The 24792-nt window shown below is 48.8% G+C and overlaps 1 protein-coding gene across 1 annotated transcript; it reads right to left on the reverse strand.

Annotated features, from left to right (window-relative positions):
* Positions 1 to 520: 520 nt before the first annotated feature.
* Positions 521 to 18637, reverse strand: CHRNB4 (cholinergic receptor nicotinic beta 4 subunit). Its single transcript, XM_028164327.2, has 6 exons — positions 18490 to 18637; positions 14041 to 14189; positions 6712 to 6756; positions 6499 to 6608; positions 4749 to 5736; positions 521 to 1369 (listed from the first exon to the last, which is right to left on the reverse strand). Exons 1-6 carry the CDS (start codon positions 18542 to 18544, stop codon positions 1229 to 1231), a joined length of 1488 nt encoding a protein of 495 aa, XP_028020128.2. The 5' UTR covers positions 18545 to 18637; the 3' UTR covers positions 521 to 1228.
* Positions 18638 to 24792: the final 6155 nt, after the last annotated feature.

The following is a 24792-nucleotide window of genomic DNA, read 5'->3' on the forward strand; positions in this document are numbered from 1 at the left end:
CCACCAGGGAAGTCCCTAGAGGTTATTCTTGAAGAGACTAAACTATAGTGATGGAGAAAAGCTCAGTGGTTGCGGGGGAGGGGGGGTTAGGGGTGGAGGGACAGGTGACCATAAAGGAGTAGCAGGTGGGAGCTGTTTTGGGTGATGAGTGACTCCTACATCCTGATTACATGAATCTATACATGTGTTAAAATTAATAGAACAGTACCTAAAAAGTCAGTTTTATTGTATAATAATTTTTAAAATAGATTTTTTGAGAAGTCCTCCTCCATCGCATAAATATTTTGAGTGCTTACGATGTGCCAGGCACCGTGCAAAAGACAGCAGAACGTGACCAGGGCCGCGGAGCGTGGAGGAGAGAGCCATTCCTTTCAGGTGGGGAACCAGGGCAAGCCGCTGAGGGGAGCGGGCATCTGAGATTGAAGGAGGAATAGGAGTCATGTCTTCATTCAGCAAACATTTATTGAGCACCTACTATGGGCCGAGATCTGTCCTAGGCCCTGAGGATACCGCAGCGAACACGAAGGGCCAGGTCCCTGCTCTCACGGAGCTCACACTCTAGCGGGTGAGAGCCTCGGGTACCGAGGGCTGCTGGAGGAAGGTGTCGGGGTAACGTGGCTGTGGGGAGAATGCTTTGGAATGAGTGACTGGGGAAGGCCCCTGGGGGAGGTGACATTGGACAAATGATGGATTGGAGCAGAGCCCTGAATGATGCAGCCGTGGGAAGAGCTTACGAGACATCTGGGGAAGAAGGTTTGGGTAGAATGTACAGCAAATGCAGAGGCTCTAAGCTGGGAAGATCTTGAAGCATGTGAGGGACTAAAAGAAGGCCAGCGAACCTACTGGACAAGGAGGAGTGGAGGGAGATGGAGTGAGAGGGAAGCCGGCATGCAGACCAGATGCCTGGCATACTGTGGGTGCCACCGTTACACGCATCTTTACCCCCAGTGCCTGCTGCAGGGAAGGAAGCCAGGCCGGAATTAAGGCGTCCAAAGACCCTCCTGCAGCGGGTTTCCTGGGGTTCCTCCAAGGCCTTCAGAGAGGACGGTCCAGGCCCCCCCATCCTTGCCCCTCCCATGGCCATGGCTGTTTGATGGGGCTGATGGCTGACAGACTCATTTATTTAGGGCCTCATCAGCCGTGACCCAGAAGGAAGCAGCAGACTGTCCGTCTGGCCACTCACATCATCTCACCCCACATCCTGGGGGCCTCAGACACGCGGGGCAGCCTAGGGCCCTTCAGAAGGTGTGTGGGTCTGGAAGAGGGGAGGTAGGAAGAGCCCCACGGTGCCGAGCACACACACAACCACGAACACCCACAGGAACAGCCGGTCCACCACCATGGCCACGTACTTCCAGTCCTCAGTGACCTGTGGGCAGACAGAGGGGCCGGTTACAGGCACCGAGCGCGGAGGTCCTCCCTGCTTTCCCTCCTCCCCCAAGCTGGGGCCTCACTATCTGGCCAGGGACCCCGTAGGCCACTTAGAACATGGAGTGGTAAGTTCTGAGTCTGAGGCTGGTCTTTCAGCTGGGTACCTGTGTGCCTCTCGGGTCCTCAATCCACCCCTACCCGCCCTGCATGGCATCAGGGAGCCACTGGGAACCAGGCTGTTTGGGAAGGTTAGGAATGGAAGGGGTTATTAACGCCACATGTGTGATTCGAAACCAAACTGGATTATAAATAAGGGGAATGAGACCTGAGGATCACAAGGCCCCTGCTCTCATTTTCACCCCAAGCCCCCTGCCTGAGCTGGATTCACCCAAAGGAAGACTTGAGGTGCACCTAGCTGAGAGGGGGTTGGGCAATGGGACCTGCAGGACACCTGGAAATCCTGTTTAATTTGCTCAGTTCCATTAACGGCGTTGTCTGCTAGTTCCTGTAATTAAGACCCAGCCTCCTTCCACATCATCTGGGTTTCTCTCCACCTCCTTCCCCGCCCCCCCATCTTCTCAGGCCCAGGTGTGGGGTATAGGATTGGCAGAAACATGGCTAGCCTCCTGAGGTGCCACCACAGATGTGCCTGCCTCCTCGGCCCGGGGGAGATGCCCCCAGAGAGACCCAGCATTCTGGTCTCCCTTCCCCTCACCCGCTTTTACAGCCCAGCCTGTCTGGATCCTTCTGCATGCGTACTTGCCCTGGTGGAGAGCGGCTGGATCAGCAGAGCTCAGCAGAGGCTCTGGAGCTGGAAATTCGGGCAGCAATGGGCAAGCTGATGTCAGTGACCCAATTTGTCAGAGCCCTGGTCAGTGGTGTGCATCTCCCCTCCAGGGTAATCCCTGCTCAACCAGCCCCACACCCCCAGCCAAACACAGCAGCTGTCTGTTTCCTAGATGCAGCAGGCACCGCCCACTTTCCACAAGGCACTCTTGGGTTTCTTTGTGACAGCCCTAATTGCAAACAACTGTGTGTGTGTGTGTGTGTGTGTGTGTGTCTGTGTGTCTGTGTGTGTGTGTGTCTGTGTGTGTGTGCCTTTTCCCCTCTTTTTATATTTTTGTGCTATTTATAGTGACCAGTTAATCACCAGGGAGGGTGAAAGTGCTGCAGATGAGAAACAGCCCAGGCTGGCATAGGGGCGGGCATGCTCTGGAAGGGAAGAAAGCCTCTTCTCTCCAGCTAGACATGAGAAAGTCGATCAACCAATAAGGCCCCCATGTGTCAGTTCAGGGCAAGGCACTGCGAAGGGCAAGGAATGTTAATGACATCAGAAAGATCTGAGTATGGAGCTTGGCTCTGCTCTGTGCCAGCTGTGTGACCTTGGGCAAGTTAATGAGCCTCTCTGGGCCTAGCTTTTTCTATTGTAGAATCGGGAATTAGTATGTCACGTCCTGGTAGAGTGCCTGATGTGTGGTTGGAGCTCAATGAACATGGGCAAATATAATAACTGTGGGCCCTGCCTGGCTCCTTCCCACAAAATGCTTTTAATTAATTGAGTTAGAAAGAGGCGGAGGCCTGTGAGTGTCTAGGGGGTGGTGAGACCTTTAGAAGAGAGAGCTCAGGATGCGGGTGGCTCAGCCAGGGCTGCAGGAGACCAGTTTCTCAACCTGCATATGCACAGGAACCAGCGGGGATCTGGTGAAAAATGCAGCTCCTGGACCACCTCCCACAGAGATCACAGCTCAGTCAGAACAGGTGGCCCCAAAGCTGTATTTTGAAAAGTTGCCCAAGTGGTTCCTAATTAGCCAGGAGGGCCCCAGTCTGTATATTAATATTTGGGAGTCAATGAATTAGGTGATGCTGAACTACTGAATGGTTCTGAACTAAAGCAAGCATAATTAAATTAATTTTTTAGAAAGTGAAATCTGATAATCCTATAGAGCTGTGCTTCTCAAACTGGACTGAGCCTAGGAATCCCCTGGGGATCTGGTGAACATGTAGCTGCTGAGCCAGCAGGTCTGGGGTGGGGCCTGAGATGCAGCATTTCTAAACAGCTCCCAGGTGAGACCGGTGCTGCTGGTCCAAGGACCACACTCTGAGGACAAGGGTGTAGAAGAACTTGTGTCCTATATTCTGCTTGTTAGCAATTCTTTCTTGTTTTCACAGTGTAATTTTGGAGCTTTTCCACCCTGCTCTTTTCTCTTGGCACTAAATAATGGAATCCCCGTGCCTTCCCTTGAGAATGTGGCTAGTGAAAAGGAATCACAGAAAGGTAAGAACAAGGCTATGCCCTCTTTTTTGCATGCAGCTGCGTGTTGTGGCATAAAAACCTGTTCAAAGAATCTGATCTGATAAAGTGTTAAAATGCGAACATTCCCAAGACTCTGAAACTTGTTCTCCAACCCAGTCTGGAAATGTGTGTGAAAATTTCTAACCGTACCATCACGTTCTGTGTTTAGTTATAAAATTGTCCTTTGAAGCATTAACTTGTTCAGAGGAGTCGGTCAAGACACCTAAACTCTAGAACTCACGGCTTTGTCCTGTGAAAGTAAACTTAACCTCTTTTTAGAAATCTGTAATTGTACTTGATAATTTATTATCCTGGTAGCAATAATATTTAAATGGATGGTTCTATACTCCTAAGAGTTATAAATGTTTGTATGGCTTCTTGGCAAGCCTGACAAGGATGGGAGCATATGCCCTTGGTGCCCTGGCCCACCTGTGTCCCTAAAGGCTGCAGAATCATTTTCCAGCCCACGACAGCCTTCCACTTTCTGCCTGCTTCTCCTCTCTTCTCTGCCCCAGGGCTTTCTCCAGCACCAAAACTGCTTGCTCCACAACCAGCTGGCAAAACCAGGAGGTGCAGGGGAGTTAATGCCCCCAAGGTTACTAGAGCCTTGGGGATGGGAGCTAATGGGCAAATACCCTCCTCCCTCCTGGGGGATGATTCTGAGGCTTGCTTCCATGCTTCCAGCTTCCAAGAGGCTCTCTGACTGGACTAGCCCCCAGAGCCCGTGGCAGTATCCTGCTCACTGATACCGACATTGGCTTTCCTCCTTTCCCTGTCTCACTTTCTCCACTTCCTCACTGTGCTTCCTGGGATCACTTCTCAAAAAAACTCCCTCTGCCCAGGTCCTTATATCAGGCTCTGCTTTTGGGGAACCCACAACAAACAAAAAAGGATCCCTGGTACTTCCTTCCTATCCCTCGATGCACGAAACTAGAATAAAACTCATTTCAGTCTTGGATTCCTTATTCAAACAAAGAGTTTGAGAACCCTTGTCTCATGAATTAACTTCAGGAAATGGGAAACTGACTATTTTATCCCAGCCTCTTCCATTGGGCAGGTGTTGGGAGCTGGGCCAGCAACTTACACTCTGGTCCTGATCGTCACTCTTCATGTGCTGGGCAATGAAGCTGACACCCTCTAAAGCCTCCTGCACATCCTGCTTGAACCTCCCAGAAGACCTCAGCCGGAAATCCCTGGGGATACCCGCTGAGTCAGAGCCAGCTGGAGACTTGGGAGCTGCAGAGGCAGGGTTCACAAAGTACATGGAGTTCCCGTAGAGGTTGGAGGAGCTGGCGGGGCCCATGGCCAAGGCAGTGGTGGTGGCCTTGGACTTGGTCAGGTGAGCCTGGCTGGGCTGGGGGGCCCTGGAGGGGCTGCTGTCAGGGCGCTTCATGAAAAGGAAAGTGGGCAGCTTGTGTAGGAAGCAGCGCTTGACCCAGGGCGCCATGGTGTGCGTGCTGGGTGAGCGGTGGTGCACGTTGAGCACACAGACACTGGTGACGATGGAGAAGGTAACCAGCACCATGGTGAACATGAGGTATTTGCCGATGAGCGGCACGTCGAGGGAGGTGGGCGGCACGATCTTGGAGATGAGCAGCAGGAAGACGGTGAGCGCCAGAAGCACAGAGATGCACAGCGTCATCTTCTCGCCACAGTCGGAGGGCAGGTAGAAGACGAGGATGGCCAGGGAGGTGATGAGCACGCAGGGGATGATGAGGTTGATGGTGTAGAAGAGCGGCTTGCGCTTGATGATGAAGTCGTAAGTCACGTCCACGTAGCTGGGGTCCTGCGGGTTCACCGTCCTTCGCCCAGGGAGGGCAACTATGTCCCATTCACCACTGGGGGTGAAGTCATCCATGCTGGCCGTGGGCGACTTGAGGACCATGTCGATCTCCGTGTGGTCGTAGGTCCAAGAACGGAACTTGAGGGTGCAGTTCTGCTGGTCAAAGGGGAAGTGCTTCACCTCGATCTTGCAGGCACTCTTGTAGATGGCAGGGGGCAGCCACATGATGCTGCCATTGGAGCGGACCACCACATTGGTATAGAGAGACACCTCGTAGGTACCGTCGGCACTGGGGGTGGGGGCAGGGCATGGAGGAGAATATCATGAAATCCGTAGATGACGCCTGGCTGTTCTTAGAACTTGCCAAAGAGCCCTGCAGGATTATTTCTCACTAATCACTCTTCCAAACCCCCATGCCCTCACTGGAAAGGCCTGCTTTACTTGGCAACTGCCTGGCGGCGAGAGCCCTGCCATGAAACAGCTTGAAGGCTTTACATAGATTAGCTCATTTAAGCCTCACAACAGTCCAATGAAGTAGATATTATCATCCCCATTTTACAGATGGGAAAAACAAGGCTCAGAGAAGTTGTCCTCTTCAAGGTCAGAAAACTAGTAAGCAGTACAGCTAAGATTTGAAGTCAGGTCTTTCTGTCCTTAGACCACCTACTCCTAATCATTTCTTGCTTCTGCTGGTACAACTACGACCTGGGAAGTCTCTTTATCCCCGTCCACCTACCTGAGATATTTATGCATATCAAGTCAGTGCTACCAACACCCAACACTGACAAAGCAACCGAAGGTCAGAAAGAGGACAGTATGGAGGACAGAAAGAGCACTGGACTTGGGGTCAGGATGGTGGCCCTGGTCCCAGCTGTGCCTGAGTGAGTCACAAGGCCCTCCCCATCTCTGGCCTCCAATTCCCCATCTGTAACTGAGGGTGCTGGCTCTGCTCATCTCTAATTCCTCTTGCAGCCTGACAGCTTGGAAGTCTGGGTGAAGCACAGGACTGGAGGCCTGGCCCTCACCACCTTGGCCAACCCTGCCACTTAACTTGTTGTAAAGCACGATGTCAGGCAGCCAGATGCGCTTTGCGGGAATCCTCAGGATGTTCACACCCTCATAGCGGGAGCTGTTCCAGGCCAGGCGGTAGTCTGTCCATTCCTGAGCAGACAGGCAAGGCCCCGTCACTTGTAGGTCCCTCGCCGCCAAGGGGCAGCCCTGGAGAAAACGCCTTCTTGGGCTGGGGACCCTGCAGGGCACTTACCTGTTTCAGCCAGACGTTGGTGGTCATGATCTGTTCTCGCTCATTCTGGGGAGGGAAATGAGGTTATCAGTTCACCTGTCAGGAGGTGATAGACCCCACTTTATCAAGCAAAAGTCTCTGAGCTCCAGGGCCACGTGACCAACCACCAACTTAACAGCCTCGGAGGGCTCAGACGTAGTTCACACCCAACGTGCCTGAAACAAACCTCATGATCTTCACCCAGGCCTGGGCCTCCACTGGCATTGCCATCTCAGTGACTGGCACCCCCCAGCCATACAATTCCACAAGCCAGAAACCTGGCAGTTGTCCCTGATCCCTTGCTCTCTGATCCATCAGTAAGTCCTGTAGATTGTACCTCCTACACGAGTCTCAAATTTGTCTGCTTCTCCCCATCTCCTCTGCCACCATCATCTGTTGCCTAGACTATTGCAGTAGCCTCCCAACTGGCCTTCCTGCTCTGCCTTGGCCTGCCTTTAGTCTGTTCTCTATAGAGCAACATGGGTAATCCTTTTAAAATCTCAGCTCCTCAGACTACGTCTCTCTGCTGAAACCCTCCACTCCCATCCCATCTCATCAAAAGTGAAAGTCAAAGTTCTGCCCAGGGCCTACAAGGCCATCCATGATCTGCCCCCCTCCCCCACCTCCATTCCTATTAGCTCTAGTACCTCTTATCTCAACACTTTCCTGTTTGCTCATCCCACTTCAGCTATACGTGTCTCTTTGCTTCTGCCTTTGCACGTTATTCCCTCTTCCTGGAAATCCACACAGCTGACTTCCTCACTTTCTTCAGGTCTTCCCTGACCTTTCTATATAAAATAGCACCCCATTCCCCTCTCTCCCTGCTTCATTTTTCTTCTTTTTAAAAAATAATTAATTAATTAATTAATTGTTTTTTTTGGCTGCGTTGGGTCTTTGTTGCTGTGCACAGGCTTTCTCTAGTTGCGGTGAGCAGGGGCTACTATTCGTTGCAGTGTGTGGACTTCTCATTGCAGTGGCTTCTCTTTGTTGCAGAGCACAGGCTCTAGGCATGCGGCCTGCAGTAGTTGTGGCTCGCGGGCTCTAGAGCGCAGGCTCAGTAGTTGTGGCACACGGACTTAGTCGCTCTGTGGCATGTGGGATCTTCCCGGACCAGGGCTCGAACCCGTGTCCTCTGCATTGGCAGGCGGATTCTTAACCACTGCGTCACCCCTGCTTCATTTTTCTTTATAGCTCTTATCACCACTGGCCACCTCTATTTGTGTATTATATGCCACCTCCTACTAGCATCTAAGTTCCTTGAGGGCAAACAGCACCTAGAAGGGTATCTGGGATGTATGAGATATGCAGTAAATATTTTCTGAAAACTATAAGAATCCTACCACAATAATCCAGGCCACCATAATCCATCTCTCACCTGAACCACTGCAAGACCCTCCCAACTGGTCTATGACCACTCTGCACACATACCCCATACAGACAGACATACATCTATTCTTCCTCTGCAGCCAGAAGAAACTTCCAAATTTCCTGCCATTTCCCCCTTAATCCTATTTTTACTTAGGTCACTTCTGTGGCTTCCTTCACATATAAAATAAAAATCCAACTCCTTCACAGGGTCTGCAAAGTCTTGCCAACTTTCCCAGCTTCATTTCACCTTTATTCTGTGCCCTTCCCCCAACATCTGCCCCGACCCTGGTCTTCTTTAGTTCTCCGAATGTGTCTTGGGCTCTCAGTCTGTACCAATTTCCCTGCCTCCTCTTCACCAAGATAACTTCCAGCATCTTGATATCAGCTTGGGAGTCACTTCCTCTAGGAACCTTTCCTGAATCCTCAACTAGGTAAGCATATCAGTAGAAAAAGGTTCAGTTGCCAGTAACAGAGAGCCAGAGTAACACTGCCTTAAATAAGTTTATTTCTCTCTTGTAACAGTTTGGATGTACAGGCATACCTCGTTTTACTGTGCTTCACAGATACTGCATTTTTTCCAAATCAAAGTTTTGTGGCAACTCTGTGTGGAGCGTCTATTGGCACCATTTTTCCAACAGCACTTGCTTACTTTGTGTCTCTGTGTCACATTTTGGTAATTTTTTCAATATTTTAAACTTTTTCGTTATTACTGTATTTGTTACAGTGATCTATGATCAATATCTTTGATGTTACTACTGCAATTACTGTATTTGTTACAGTGATCTATGATCAATATCTTTGATGATGAGTTGCAAAATATTACAACTCACTGAAGGCTCAGATGATGGTTAGCATTTTTTAGCAATAAAGTACTTTAAAATTAAGTTATGTACATTGTTTTTTAGACATAATGCTATTGCACACTTAATAGACTAGAGCATAGTGTAAACATAACTTTTATATGCACTGGGAAACCAAAAAAATCATGTGACTTGCTTTATGGTGATATTCACTGTGTTGCGGTGGTCTGAAACCAAACCTGCAGTATCTCTGAGGTATACCTGTAATATGGTGGCTTTGCTCTACAAAGTCTTTAGGGACCCAGGTTCCTTCCAGATTTCTTCTCTACCACACCTAGAGTGTGGCTCTCATCTGCATGGTCCACAATGACTGCTGCAGTTCCAGTCATTACACCCACATTCCAGACTGTTGAGGGGTAGATGGGAAGAGGAGAGAGAGGATGCATGCCAATTGTCTCCCCCCGCCACCCCAAATGTCTTGTTTTAATTAGAGTATTTAGGCCATTTACATTCAGTGTAGTTACTGGTAAATTTGGGTTTAAACATACCATCTATCTGTTTTCTGTTTATTCCCTTTCTCTCTTTTCTTGCCTTATTTTGGATTAACGATTTTATTATCCATTTCTCCCAATATTAATGTGACTCTTCTTTAGGTAGTTACTCTGGAGTCTGCAATACACATATACTTGACATTTTAGCATCTAATATAAATTAGTTCTTTTATCACTTCCAGAACAAGGCAAGAACTTTAGAACATTTCAATTTCATCTACCCCCTCCTTACTTTTGGGTTATTGTCATATATCTAATTCTACATATAATTAAAACCTTGCAAGATATTTTTTTTCTGTTTTTTTTATACTGTCAATATCAATTCAGATTCACCCATATATTTACCCTTTCTGTTGTGCTTCATTCTTTCCTACATTTCTATATTTCCATCTGGGATCATTTTCCATATTGGGTCTTCTTGTATTAAATTCTCTCTCTCTCTCCTGAAAACATCTTTATTTCACCTTCTTTTTTTTTTTTTAATAAATTTATTTATTTATTTGTGGCTGTGTTGGGTCTTTGTCGCTGTGCACAGGCTTTCTCTAGTTGCAGTGAGTGGGGGCTACTCTTCATTGTGGTGTGAGGGCTTCTCGTTGTTGTGGCTTCTCTTGTTGCAGAGCACAGGCTCTAGGTGCACAGGCTTCAGTAGTTGTGGCATGTGGGCTCAGTAGTTGTGGCTTGCGGGCTCTAGAGCTCAGGCTCAGTAGTTGTGGCCCACAGGCTTAGTTGCTCCACGGCATGTGGGATCTTCCCGGGCCAGGGCTCAAACCCGTTTCCCTTGCATTGGCAGGCAGATTCTTAACCACTGTGCCACCAGGGAAGCCCTCACCTTCATTTTTAATTATATTTTTACTGGTGGTATATTTCTAGGTTTGCAGTTTTTTCTTGCAGCATTTAAAAAATGTCATTCAATTTTCTGGCTTCCATTTTCAGCTGTTAGTTTTATTGTTGCTTCTAGCTTTTGTTTCCCCTGACTGCTCTTAAGATTTTCTTTGTCTTTGGTTGTCAGGAGTTTGAGTATGATGTACCTGGGTATGATTTTCTTTGTATTTACCCCTCACAGGGTTCATAGAGCCTCTTGCATGTGTAGCTTAATGTCTTTAGTCAGTTTTGGAAAATTCTCAGTCAGTATCACTTCAACCTTTGCTTCTTATTTTTATTCCCATTCTTTCTGGAACTCCAAATACACATTAGACCTGACATTTTTATCCTGTATCACATTATCTTCTTTTCTGTATTTTCCTTTCTTTTTACTATAATTTGTCTAGATATTTTCGATTGACCTCTCTTCCTGTTCATTAACTTTCTCTTCTGCTATGACCAATCTGCTATTAAACCCATCTAATAAATTTTAAATTCTCTGTCATTACAAGTTTCTTGAACATATTAATGCATCGCATTTTCTTTTTAAGAATGTTTATTTATTTTGTTTATTTTTAATAGTGGTAAAATACACATAACATAAATTTTACCATCTTAACGGCAGTTATTTAAAAGTCTGTGTCTGATGATGCCAATATTTGAATCATCTGTGTGTCTGTTTCTCTTATTTTCTCTCTTGGTTTTTTCTTATTTAGTCTTGTCTTATTGCCTGCCTAGTAAGTTTTTATCTGACTTTATCTGCCTCCAGGGACGACTGACTTTGGCTTTATGGCAGGCAGTTAGAGGAGGGACAGATCACCTTCATCTAGTCTGTGACTGAGCTGGTTCAAAGCAGGTTTTAGTTTTTGTGAGGGCTGGTCTGTTCTTGATTCATTTTGACTCTCAGCGATGCTCCTTGCAAGGTCCTCACCAAGGCCCCATCTCCTTAATGGGGCTCCAATTCCAATTTGTGTCATCCTAGCCCTGTGAGAGTGCCAAGCATTCAGCTAGGCTTCCCAGCCTCTTAGCCACCACTTTGTACTCAGCTCCCTAGCCCCTTGGCTCTATACTGTTTACCAATCATCAAACGACAGGAAAAGCACCGGAAGCTATCAGGGTCACCTCCTGGATCCTGGTCCTTCAAGTCCTGGCTCAGCTCTCTAAGACCTTCAAACAGATTTGGGGGAGGACAGGCATTTTTGTCCGCCTTTTCTAATTGTTCTTGTGGAAAAGTTAATCTGCAACAAGATACTCTGTCATTACAGAAAGTTGAAAACCTTCATCTGTCTTAAAAAATAATTTTTTTAAAGTTGAGGTACAATTTACATACAGTGAAGTTGAGGTACAATTTACATACAGTGAAATGCATAGATCTTAAGGGTACAGTTTGATCAGTTTTAACAATGCATTATCCACGTAACCTACCTCCTTTCAAGGTATAGAACATTTCTACCACCCAGAAAGTTCTCTCCTTCTTTAGTCCGGTGCCTCAGTCCCCTTTACTCCCCCAGCAGCTGCCTTCCCAAAGGCAGTCCTGGCCTTCCCAAAGAGCTGCTTCTGAAGGCTTGCTGGCCTTACACAGCACAAACTCCCTGCCTTCTCCCTAGAAACTTCCATCTTTAAACTGGTTATGCCCATAACCCTCCCTCCTTGAAAACCAAACCCTGAAATACAAAAGGAAAAATAACCCCCCAAACCTCATATTTGTTCTGTACACAGCTTTCAGGATTATGACAGCTCACAGTGCTACACTCATAGGCATGGGGCTGGAGGCTGTGTGCCCTCCTCCTTCTGGTAACTTCTGTTATCCCACAGGGACCACAGAGCAGATCTGGCAGGGGCAGCCTTAGCCTGAAAGTGTGGCTAGAGCTGCCTTCCTGTTCCCCCTCACCAGGGCAGCAGCTGCAAGGCCGCAGCTGCAAGGCTGCAGCTGGGCTCACTCCATTAAGCAAAAAGCCTTTGGCTGGACAGTAACACTCAGACACCAGCCTGGGAGCGGCCTGGCCGGAAGCACTTATTCCTTCCAGTTGGCCTGCGGAGGGGAGAGGGACAGAGAGCACAGGCTTTTCACCCCTCCCCCATTCTTGGGCTGTGCTTCGTCCCAGGGGAGGAAGCCAGCCATTAATCTGGCCAAAGCCTTCGTGAGGGCTATAGGTTGGAGGGGCTGGGTTTGTGAGGGCTGAGTGTGCTAGAGAGAGAGGGTGGCAGTAAGAACGCAGCCACCAGACCAGAGGAGGTTCAGCCGCGTTGGTTGGCTCCCCAAGGCTCAGGAGGAGAGGCACGGTGGATTTCCAGTGCCCTGGCAAGGTCTTGGGAAAAGGAGTGGCCAGTCAGTGTGCAGGGCTGGGAGTCAGGCAATTTGGGATCTACTTCTGGCATCGCCAGAACTCCTGGACAAGGTCCTAGGTTGTTCATCTGATCTTTTTCCATATGCATAAATTAAGGAATTTGCCTAAACTTTGAGACCCCTGACTCGACCTCTAAGTCATGATTCTTTCATTCCAAAAATGCTGTCTGTGCCTTTGCACGTGCTCTTCTCTTTGCTAGGGATATCCTGCCCACTTTGTGCACTCTAGTTTCCTAGTTTGGAGTCACCTGCCAATCCATATCCCAGAACCAGTTAAAATGCTTTGGCTTCAAGCATAGCTGGAACACAACAAAACATCCAACTACGAGTGGCTAAAACAATAAGGACATCTGTTATTTCACATAACAAGAGAGCAGGCCAATCATTTCAGTGTTGGTTAATGCAGTAATTCAATGATGTCAGGATTCTAGGTTGTTGACAGTGATGTTAGGACTCTGTGAGTCTCTTGTTTTTCCCCCACAATCATAAGATGGACGCCATGGTTCCAAATATAAAACCTTCACATGACAATGTCTATGGCAGGTAATGGCAAATCTTTTCTTGGGTCCCTTTTTGAGTGTGAGGAAAACTTTCCCAGAGACCCCCGCCCCTACATCCCAATGCCAGGGCTACAGCTCTTGCCTAAGCCTTAACTGATTATTGGCTGGAGGAATAGAATTACCATGGTTAGCTACGACTTAACAATACGTGGCAAGGAGGCCGGAGAAGGGCCCATGAAGTTCATGAGTATTCAATATCAAGTCATAGTTTTATTAACAAAGAAGTTGTGAGGCAGGACTGTCCACTGGGTAGGCAGCCAATGGGCCTGCCATAGACAAGGTGGGCCTCCAACATGGCCATAAGCTTCTCCTCCTTCTACCCTATCATCTCCCCCAGTCTGCTCAACAGATGACCTCACATACCCCCTACCTACTGCGGGGAGATAGGAACTAGGGTACAGAAACCAATGGGTACAGAGGCCCAGGTGTAGGGACAAGACCAGAGGCAGCTGCTGCATTGGTCTAGCCAACTGAAGGTCTGGATAAATGAGGGTGGTCACTGCAGGTATGGAAATGAAGAATGGATTACAGAGTGCAAAAGTAGGGTTGTCAGGGCTTGATGTGTGGATGTGAGGCCTGGTAGGGAGTGCTGAGGAAGGCTGAGGCACTAGGGAGCTCCCCTTCTCCCCTCTGCTATCTCTGAGTTGGGAGTGCCTGAGGGAACCATGGCTCATCGTTAATCTTCTCTGTGGCCCTTTCCACATCCCGACGCACAGGTTTGGAACCCCGCCCCTGGAAGCAGCTCTGAGGGGAGCATTCATATGAGGAGCATGTAGCATACTGTGTCCAGCTGTGGGGAAGGCACAGCTGCCCCCTGTACCTACCACACTGATGAGCTGGGCCAGGGAGAGCTGCAGCTGGATGGAGATGAGCTCTGAGGAACTGGTGGCTGGGCGGATCAGGTTGTTGTAGCGGGTTTTGTTCAGGAGGTCATCCATGAGCTTCTCCTCCGCGTTGGCCACGCGGCAGTCCCCTGGGAAAACACGTAGTCATATCTGCTGGGTCCTCATCCAGCTGATGGCAGTGAAAGGGAGAGCTGCGAGGGCCAGAGAGCACAGGTGCCCTCGGGGCCAGCTGGAGCAGCTAAGGTGCTGGCAGGCCTGCCTCTCCTTGGAGACTTCAAATTAGGTCTATCCAAGACAGAGCTCAGCTCTCTCCTCCCACGCCCTACATCTTCCTCCTCCCGTTCCCTCTAGCAATGAATGGCCCCCCGTGCTCTAGACATCTAGTCCAAAACCTGGGCATATATTTTGACCCCTCCCTTGGTTCATCCAAGTGGCCACCCAGTTCTATTCTACTTTCCAAATCTCTCAGTCTGTCCTCCCCTCTCCATCCCTCCTGGTCCTGGCTCACCACCCTGCCCCAGGCTCTTCCAGTAGCCTCCTTGCTGGTCTCCCCACCCCCACTCTGCCCCTGCCATCATGTCCCATTCAGTGCCAGAGTGGTCTTCCTACAGCTACTGAGCCAGAGCCCATCCCTGCCCGTAACCTCTCAGAGCTGTAGGCAGAGTTCAAATCCAAACGTTTCGGCTTGGCATCCAAAGCCCCTGGCACCAGCATTTCTTCCTCAACCTGATCTCTTCTTACCCCTCCACCTCTACGCCGAGGTACTGTATATTTTGGCCATATATACTGCTTTCCTTTCCCCATGTGGCCTTCATTGTCTCACTTCTAAATCTTCAAGCACACTCCTTCTTCTGCCAGGACGGCCCCCAGGCGACCAGCCATCAAATATCTGAGAGTCTTTCTTGTGCCAGGCACTGTGTTATGCGCTGAGGGTAACAGCCAGCAAAAACCCTGGCTCCTGCCCTCAGAGAGCTTCCCGTGTAGTGGAGGAGAGATATTCTTCAAACGTGGGTTTGTGTGCAGAGCTGGGGAGATGGTGGTGCTTTCACTAAAAGAGAAAAGGCCTGGGCTAGGGGGAGTTTCCTGGGTTCAGTCTCGGCCCTACAGGGTGCAGGGTGCACCTTGAGACACCAAATGGAGGGGTCCAGCTGGCAGTTGGCTCCTGGTCTGGAGCTTAAAGGAGAGGTCTGGGCTCAGAACCATACCTGCGAGCCAGCAAACACAGCCTCCTGCAGGGAGCCTGACCTGGCCGGGAGCCCCACTGAGCTCCCACAGCCCCAGATCTGCCCCTTTTCACAGCCCAGATCTCTTGCCATGTGGTGTTTGGGTCTTTGTCCCATCTGCCTCACATGTCTGGGAGTGAAGGTGAGACTCAAGAACTCCATCTCGTTCACTCTGGTGACTTCAGGTAAGGGCAGTTTGGGGAGGGGCCTGGGAAAGAGGGAGCCTCAGAGGAAGGTCAAGGACACCTGAGCAGGAGACCCCAGGAACAGGGGAAGAGATGCGGGTGTGCAGAGGAAACAGTGTCGGGGCAGGCAAGAAAGTGGGAAAAGGATAAGGGAATACGGGAGGCTGAGGAGGTGGGGTTGGGTCTGCCGGCTCACCAGGCCCAGGACCGGGGTTACATCCTCCGCTGAGGGGCCAGTTCACTCTGTCTTACCAAATCCCACCCTCTGGATGTGGCCACAGGGCCCAGAGTGTGAACTGCCTGACAGAGCAAGTCTGAGGTGGACTCCTGGGTGGGTGCTGGGCTGGACACGAGGCAACGGGGGGCAGCCACCGCCCTGCCTGCTCCCTGCACTTTCCAACTCATTGCCCATCTGGAGCAAATGCAGTATTTAGTGCCTGTGAAAGATGCTCCCAGGGCACCTGCTGCCCACTGTCCCTCCCCCAACCTGCCCCAGGCTGTCCAGAGGGGGTCCTGTGGATGCTTGGCCTACATTCTGAGCCCTGCCTCTCATACCCTGGACCCCCTCCCGGAGGCCAGCTGCTTGAATACCCTGGAAGCCAGTCTGTAGCCCCAGGTTATAGCTGGGTCTCTCCCATAGCCCCTCTTTATTATATATATTTGAGTTGACCCATCATGTCAGCAGGGTATGACTTGCCCAAGTCCATCAGGCATGTCTGGGACAGCTCGGGTCAGAATCTGAGGCTCCTGGCCCCCAGCCCTGCAGTGCTGGGGGAGGCTGGATCCCACATCTCTGCAGCCCCAGGAGGCTGGTGTACCTAGGTACCTGAGAGGCATGGGCTGCTCTGCAGGCTGTGGGGGCTTGTGTTCCAGCTCCAAGCCCACCTGGGATGCTCAGGTTGCTCACCTTTGGGCCTGTCCTGCCTCTCAGTCGTTCAGCTGGCCCCCAGGGACCCTCGCCCATCTTGAGGACCAGCTGTGGGATCCAGAGAAAGAGGTTCCGAAAACCTTAGACCATTTAGCCCACTCTCTATTTCTTATCTGGGGAAACTGAGACCAAAGAGGGTGAGGAACTTACTCAAGGAGTCCCAGCAAGTCAGAGGCAGAGCCAGTTAGAGGCCCTCCCCTAACCCCTGTGCCTTCTTTCGCGCCCTTGCTAACTTCCCCGTAAGGAGCTTGTCCCTGCAGAAGCCATGTTGGTGTCCAGAGCCAAGTGTGTACTCATGCCTGTGCCTGTGTTTGTACTTGTATACATGCATGGGGGGCAGAGGGGTTTCCAAACTATATTTGTTTAGGCTTTTCAATCTGCTGCTTTATGCCTATGAGGCCTGCCGGGTTCAAAAGACAAGGAACAGGCCTCTCACCCCCAGATGACGGGGGTGGCCCAGAATAGGTGGAATCTTCGGGGGCACAGTTGGGGGTCACCTCCCAGCCCTGGGGCCGGCACAGTTACACAAAGAGGCCACCACTAGGGGTCAGTCATGACCCAGTGATTCTGAGAAGGAGTGGGCCCGCCCTGCCTCTGTCCAGGGCCTTGCCTTCCTTGGCCTTCTCTGGAAAAGCTGCTCCCCACCAGTAAGGGGTTAACAGTCTGAGAGGAAGCCATGGCTGGAATTCTAAAACGTGTAAGTGTGTGTACAGTCTGAAAAAGTAGAGCTAATGGTAAAAATCTATATTGGTAAGATGGAAAGGCAATACCTATTGGTTTGGAATACAAACCACAGAAAGTAAAGGGTCAGTGGAATCTTGGCAAGTGGGCGTCTGAAAGGCAGAGTGATTTTCAGTTGGGGATGTTTGTCCTTAACTGAGGAAGGGAACAAGAGATTTGTATTTATTAAAAGGCAGCTATGGATTTTTTTCAAAAAGTTGAGGTTTTTACGTTTTACAAAAAGCTCACAATATATTATCAGTAGCTTCTCCAATCATGTGCAAGAATCACCTGGATGCTTGTATAAAAGCAGATCCCCAGGCTCCATTTCCTGAGATTCTGGTCCTGTGAGCCTAGGATAGGGCCCCGGGGATGTGTAGTGGGTGTTTCTGATGCAGGTGGCCCCAGAACCATACTTAAGAAACACTGCAACTGACTCATATCTGAGTCCCTAAGTATGTAGTCAAGGCATATCATCCCCATAGAACAGATAAGGAAACTGAGGCCCAGAGAGGGTCACTGAGCAAGTGGTGACAGATCCAGGATGCACACATGGAGTGCAGACACCATCTTTGGTGAGATCTCCGCTTCCCTATAGGAACTTCATATGTCCCCCTACCCCTTACCTCCAACACCCCTGGTGGTGTGTCTCTGTCCAAGGAAGATATAGCCCTGGTCCTCTAGGCTGACTAGGGCTTGGAGGACAAGCTTGGGCTGGAGGGTAGGAGCTGAAAGAGTCCTTGGAACTCAGCTGGGGAGACTGAGGCCGGGAGCAGACAATCCTCACCGTATCTGGACTCTGCCTGGGAAGGGCTGACTGGATTTCCCTTCCGGGTGTCTGCAGGTTCCCGAGGGGCAGGCTGCACTTCACCAGCCCCGCACTCAGCCAAGCTGGCTGTCCCGGCCGGCCAACCCCTAGGAGTGGGTGACCAGAGGCAGACGTGCTATAAAAGTGTGTTTTCTAAGAGATCCACCCCCAGACACACTTGGGCTGGCGAGTTGGGTAGCCCCCCCCCCCTCCCCAGGCTAAGTTTCCCTATCTACAGTAGCGCTGGGATTGAGCAGAGCTGCCTGTCGAGCGGGTACCACTCAGCCCCGCTACCCAGCCCAAAGGCGCTCCATATGGAGGGTGGCCCTGGCGGCCGCGCAGAGGACAGGCGGTCCCCACCCCAAACGTCGCAGACCCACTCATCCTGACCCGCCCCTGCTCCCGTGAGTGGGCTTAGCCCCGCCCACGCCCCCATTCGTCCCGGACAATCTCGGGCCACTCCCCTGGGTGCTGGACACCCTCCCTTCCCTCCCACCTGTGGCAAGTCCAGCCGGGCTCTGGCCGACCCAGGCGTCCCTCCCTCCTTCCCCGAAGAGAACTCACCTCGCCCGCAAAGGGCAACCAGGGAGAAAAGGAGCAAGGGGAGCGCGCTTCTCATGACGGGCGGGGGCTGGAGAGGCAACCTAGGCGAGTTCAGCGGTCGGACCACCCGGGCACCGGCGGCCGCGGGCAGGCGAGTGAGAGCCGGTGCCCACGGCCTCGGAGGTTTGAAGTCGTGGACGGCGAGCACTAGGACCCCGCGGAGAGCCCAGCCAAACCCCGCTGGGGGGCAGCAGCTGTGAGCTACGCCCACAAGGGGATGGGGCGGGGCCGGCACCATCCGGGCTGGACCGGCTCTTTTCGGCCAACCGCCTAGGGTCGTCTCCCAGGGGCTGTCCTCTGCGCTTCCCGACCTCGTCTGGCCTCCAACTTTCCTTGAAGGGAGTCCGGCGGGACAGTGCATGCACCCTTTGTACAGTTGGGGAGACTGAGGCAGACGCTGGCTCTGGATCCCTCTACTGTTGGGGAAAGTGGTTGTGCTCCAGCCGGGAGGTCCCTGGGCTTTGCCTGCCGTCAGGACTCAGGAGGTCTTTCAGAAAAAGATCTCAAGTCTATGCTCATGGGCTTTGCTGAAAAAAAGGAGCACTGCAGGGAGTGGGGAGTAAGCCAGCTGGAGTGGGGCGCAGCTATCTGCAGACATTGGGGAAAGGGCGCTTAGGAAAAGTGTGTGGAATTTGGGAGGGTGAAATAGCTCAGGGTCCCCTTACCTAGACTGGGTGACTGGGGAAGGGACAGGATGGAGCCGGAGTGGGCTGGCTGTGTCCTCGCCCTTGAGCCTTACACCCTGTGCTGACCACAGGCAGCTCTGGTGACTCAAGGGAGCAAGCACCCCGTCCTCCAGCCAGGTGGTCCTGGGTAAGTGTTGGAATCAGTATCATTCCCTTGGGAGCTGGGGGACCTCACAGGATAGGCATCAGCGCCAGGGCAGCCCTACTTTTGGACCTGGTCAGTAGTGGTGCCTCAATCCAGGATCCAAAAGAGCCTTTGGCATATTCCTGTAGCCCATGGCACTTCTCCCTCTCACTCCAGCTCCCCACCCACCCCCTCCCCTGTCTGGGTCCCAACAGGCAAACCTAACAACTGGGACTTCCCTGGTGGCACAGTGGTTAAGAATCCACCTGCCAATGCAGGGGACATGGGTTCGAGCCCTGGTTTGGGAAGATCCCACATGCTGCGGAGTAACAAACCCGTGTGCCACAACTGCTGAGCCTGCGCTGTAGAGCCCATGAGCCACAATTACTGAAGCCTGCGTACCCTAGAGCCCACACGCTGCAACTACTGAGCCCGTGTGCTGCAACTACTGATGCCCGCGGGCCTAGAGCCCGTGCTCTGCAACAAGAGAAGCCACCACAATAAGAGGCCCACGCACCGCAATGAAGAGTAGCCCCTACTTGCGGCAACTATAGAAAAGCCAGGCACAGCAGCGAAGACCCAACACAACCAAAAAAAAAAAAAAAGAAACTTAACAACTGGAGGGAGGGTGGGAAGGGCAGGGTCTGGGAGAGTGATTGCCTACAAACGGCGCTTTGCCACCTTCTCTCCAGGACTCTCAGTCTTGCTATCATATTGCTTCCCCCAATGTCTTTTCTGCTATAATCTGACATGTTGACATATTCTTTTAAAAAGAACACTGTTGAAATGGAGCTGACTTTCCCTTTAAGATGGCTTGGAGAATTAAGGTTTGAGTGCATCCTCTCTTCTCCAAACTGCAGCGATAAATAGGTGAAATATATAAAGCAAACCAAAAAAGACATAGCCAGGCTGAAAAAATAAGATCTCCATGAACTAAAATCAAAAAAGAAATGCAAAGTGATGGGGGGCTGAAGCCTGGAGCCTGCTGGGCTCTGGAAGTCAAAGGCAGTGGCAGGTCCTTAGGGATAAAAAGGGACTAAAAGACTCCTGGCTAGAAGCTGGGGGCTTGGATGTACACCAGTCCCTGAAAGGATGCTAGGGTAGGGACGCTGCTGCTGATCTGTTGTCTGAGGCCCTAACTTCATAGGATGTGTATTATTCCCTAACTTCATAGGATGTGTATTATTCTCTCATACCACAGTATGGGAGCTTGAAAATGCCATAAAACTTGGAGGCATCTGTAAAACCTTAAGTTAGGTAAGCAGAGGTGGGAGGGTAGGAAGGGAGAGAGAGAGGGAGAGGGTATGATGTCCATTCAAAACAGCCTAACTTGTGCTGGAACATAAGTGAAGTGCTCAGAGAATGATTGGGAAAGGATTCCACTGACCAGATCTGGGACAATTTTAGCATTAAAATAAATAATGGTGATGATGAATACTCATTGAATAAAATTAGAAACTTTAAGACTATATTGAAGTAAATAAATGATGAAAGTTTGATGAGAAATGAGGAACTTACATAGTTTCAAAGTACCTCCCCACAAAATACTTATTAATTATAAGGGAGAAACGAGTTGACAGAGAAGCTTTGCAGATACCACCTGTGGTAGGCTGAATAATGATCCCCAAAGATGTCCACATCCTAATCTTGGAACCTGTGATGTCACTTTATATGGTGAAAGGAACTTTGCCGATGAGATTAAATTAAAGGTCTTGGGATGGGGAGATTTTCCTGGTGGGACCGATGTAGTCACAGAGGTCCTTCTAAAGGGAGACAGGGGATCAGAGTGAGAGAATGTATGTGAAGATGGAAGCAGAGATTGAAGTGATCTATATATGAGCTAAGGAATGCCAAGGCAGCCTCCAGAACTGGAAGAGGCAAGGAAGAGATTCACCTTTGGAACCTTCAGAAGGAACCAGTCATGCCAGTACGTTGATTTTAGCCCCATAAGACTGATTTTGGACTTCTCACCTTCAGACCTGTAAGAGAAAAAAATTTATGTTGTTTCAAGCCACTACATTTGTGGTAATTTCTTACAGCATCATTAGGAAACCAATATACTACCTTAACCAAGTGATCAAAATTAGTATCATGAATAATGGGGCAAATCAAAATTGTACATTACCTGATAGGATGCAGTACACAGAATTCCTTCTGTGATATTCCTGCCAAAGATGTATGACTGAATCTAATCATGAGGATACATCAGACAAACCCAGATTATGGGACATTCTATAAAATAACTGATCTGTTATCATCAAAAGTGTCAAGGTTGTGAAAGTCAAGGAGAGACTGAAGAACTGTTTCAGATAGAAGGAGACTCAAGTGACACCACAACTAAATACGCTTGATTCTGAAACAGATCCTTTTGCTATATAGGACTTTAAGGGGACAACTGGCAAAATTTGAATGGGGTCTGGGGATCAGATGGTAGTACTATGTCAATGTTAACTTCTTGATATTGATGGCTATATTTTGGCTATATAAGAGATATCTTTGTAGATAATGCACATGAAAGTGTTCAGAAGCTTGTGTGGTAAATGTATTCAAAATGATGCAAGGGGGAAAAGTTCTGTGTATGGTACTTGCAACTTTTCTGTAAATTTGAGAATTTTTTTAAAAAAAGCAAAGTGAGCCTACAAACCAAGATTTGAAAACATAAGCAATCAAAGGCGAAGAAATGTAGCAAACGAAATAAAGAAATCGGCGAATTCACTCCAGATGAAATACATTTTATAGAAGTATGACAAATAATTTTTAGAAAGAAAAGAAAAAGAGGAAAAGCTACCCAAACTTATTTGTTGAGGATAGTATAATTGTCGTACTAAACCAGACAAGGACATACAAGAGAATTATAGACGAATATGATTTATGGGTATTTGTCACAGGGAGATGGCATGGATTAGTGGTTAGTACGTGGCCCCTGGAGCAAGGCAGTCTGGATTTGTATTCTGGTGTCACTGCTAATATTCTCTGTGACCTTGGGGAGGTGACTTGACTTCTCTGTGCCTCAGTTCTCTCATATTTCAGAGGAGGAAATAACCTTCAAAACAATAGGCCTTCTAGGATGAAATGAAATAATTCATGGAAAATGCCTTAATGGTGCCTGAAACATAGCACCTAATAAATGTTAGCTATTATTAGTTTTCATGAATGTAGATTCAAAAATTCTAAATAAAATAATACCAAAGTTGAAAACAGCAGTGTACACACAAAAATAATGCATCATGGTAAAGTAGGGTTTATTCCAAGAATACAAGAGTGAGTCAACATTAGATAAATCACTAATGTACCTTAAGAGATTACTCATGCAATGCAAACTGTTAGCAAACTAGCTTCCTTAACCTAATAAACATGTAGCAATGATCAGACTTAATGGTAAAATTTTAAAAGCAATTTCCATCAAAGTCAGGAATTAGATAAGGATGCCTTCTATCATGGTTTCTATTCAGCACTACACTGGAGGTCCTGGGCCTTCATATGCTAGCTTAAGTTATATGAAATTGCCATTATTTTAGGTCACAGGTTGCCCAACAGCAGCAATTTATATGATTCAACCTATAAAAGAAAGAAAGAAATTTAAGAATTGGAAAGGAAGACTACCTGTATGTGAAGACAATATGATTGTCTATGTAGAAAATCCAAGAGAATATACAGATAAATAATTAAGACTAGTAAGAGAGTAGGTTGCTGAATTCAAGATCAACTTTTAAAAAATTATTAGCATTTTATACATGAGTAATACCAAATTATAACATGTAATAGAAAAAGAGATTCTATTTACAACAGCAACAAAAATCTGAGAATGCATCAAGCAAAAGATACACAAGACCTTTCATGTAGAGTATTATAAAAATTACTCCAGGACTTAAAGGAAGAACTGACTAAATGGAAATATATAACAAATTTATGAATGTAAGGACTCAAATTATAAAATGGAAATACTTATATTTATGAACAGGAGGACCTATATTGCAATTATATCACTTATTACCAAATTAATCTATAAATTTGATGTGATTCCCACACAAATCCCAATAGAATTTTTCATGGAACTTAATGCGTGGATTGCAAAGTCCATGTAGAAATCAAGGGGCCAAGAATAGTGTAGCAGAAACCAATGGTGCCCTGCCCCTATCCCTCAGCATCACCAACCCCATACATGCCAGGGAGTTGATGCCTCCAAGAGCAGCCTTAGTGTATTAATCATGCCTTTTTTTTTTTTAAGATTTATTGATTGATTGATTGATTGCTATGTTGGGTCTTCGTTTCTGTGCTAGGGCTTTCTCTAGTTGCGGCAAGCGGGGGCCACTCTTCATCGCGGTGCACGGGCCTCTCACTATCGCGGCCTCTCTTGTTGCGGAGCACAGGCTCCAGACGTGCAGGCTCAGTAGTTGTGGCTCACGGGCCCAGTTGCTCCGTGGCATGTGGGATCTTCCCAGACCAGGACTCGAACCCACGTCCCCTGCATTAGCAGGCAGACTCTCAACCACTGCACCACCAGGGAAGCCCCAATCATGCCTTTTTATTTTCTGATGTTTTGACATCAGAGGCTTTGCTGATCCTGGAGAGACGCCCCCTCCCAGGGGTTAGCCAATTTCTAGAGATAATAAAGGACTCACCTGGAAGTGCAACTTTCATATGCAAACCAACTGTCCAAAGCCCATAGCCCTCAACCACCTCCTTATCAGGCTCTTATACTCCAGGCCACTATCCATCTGCCCTAATCATCCTAGGGCCAAGTACTAGACAACTGCAGATAGCTGATATGCCCCAGAGGCCACTGAAATTATTCAAACTAATCAATACTAAACCTGCTTACTTTGCCTTGCCTCTCCAGCAGAAATCACAATAAAGACTCATGGTGCGTTTCCTCTCACTCCCTCTGCCTCCTGACTGAACTTGGTGCTTCCCCCTGTGGCCCTACATGACATGCCATGCCTCCTGTTTCTAAAGATCTGTGGGTATGGAAAACTTCTTCCTTTATGACAGTCATTTCTATGTCTGTATGTCTTACCTTACCAGATTAAAACAAAGCCTGGGTACATTTTAAAAATAGCCAATGAGGAATGAGAGTTAGTAGATAAATACTCCAGTTTCTTTGCCCCTCAGTTGGAATAACTCTGAAGTGCCCAGTGAGACTGCACTCAGGGGACCTTCCATCTTGCTCATTAATGCACCTCCATTGACTTTCTTCCTTTCCCTATCTCACTTCCCCACTGTCTTACCTGTTCTTCCTGGGACTGCTTCCTAAAGAAAATTCTTACACCCAAATCCTTGTCTCAGGCTCTGCTTCTAGGGCAACCCAAATGAATACATTTTTAAAGAATAAGAATGGTATATGGGGTGGTGGTAATGGAAATTATTAAGATATTTAGACATATAATAGTGCCACAGAAATTAAGACAGTGAAGTGTTGTCAAGTGGGTGAACAAATAGACCACTGGAAGAGAA

Source organism: Balaenoptera acutorostrata, chromosome 3, assembly GCF_949987535.1.
Source record: "Balaenoptera acutorostrata chromosome 3, mBalAcu1.1, whole genome shotgun sequence".
Classification (NCBI taxonomy): Eukaryota; Metazoa; Chordata; class Mammalia; order Artiodactyla; family Balaenopteridae; genus Balaenoptera; species Balaenoptera acutorostrata.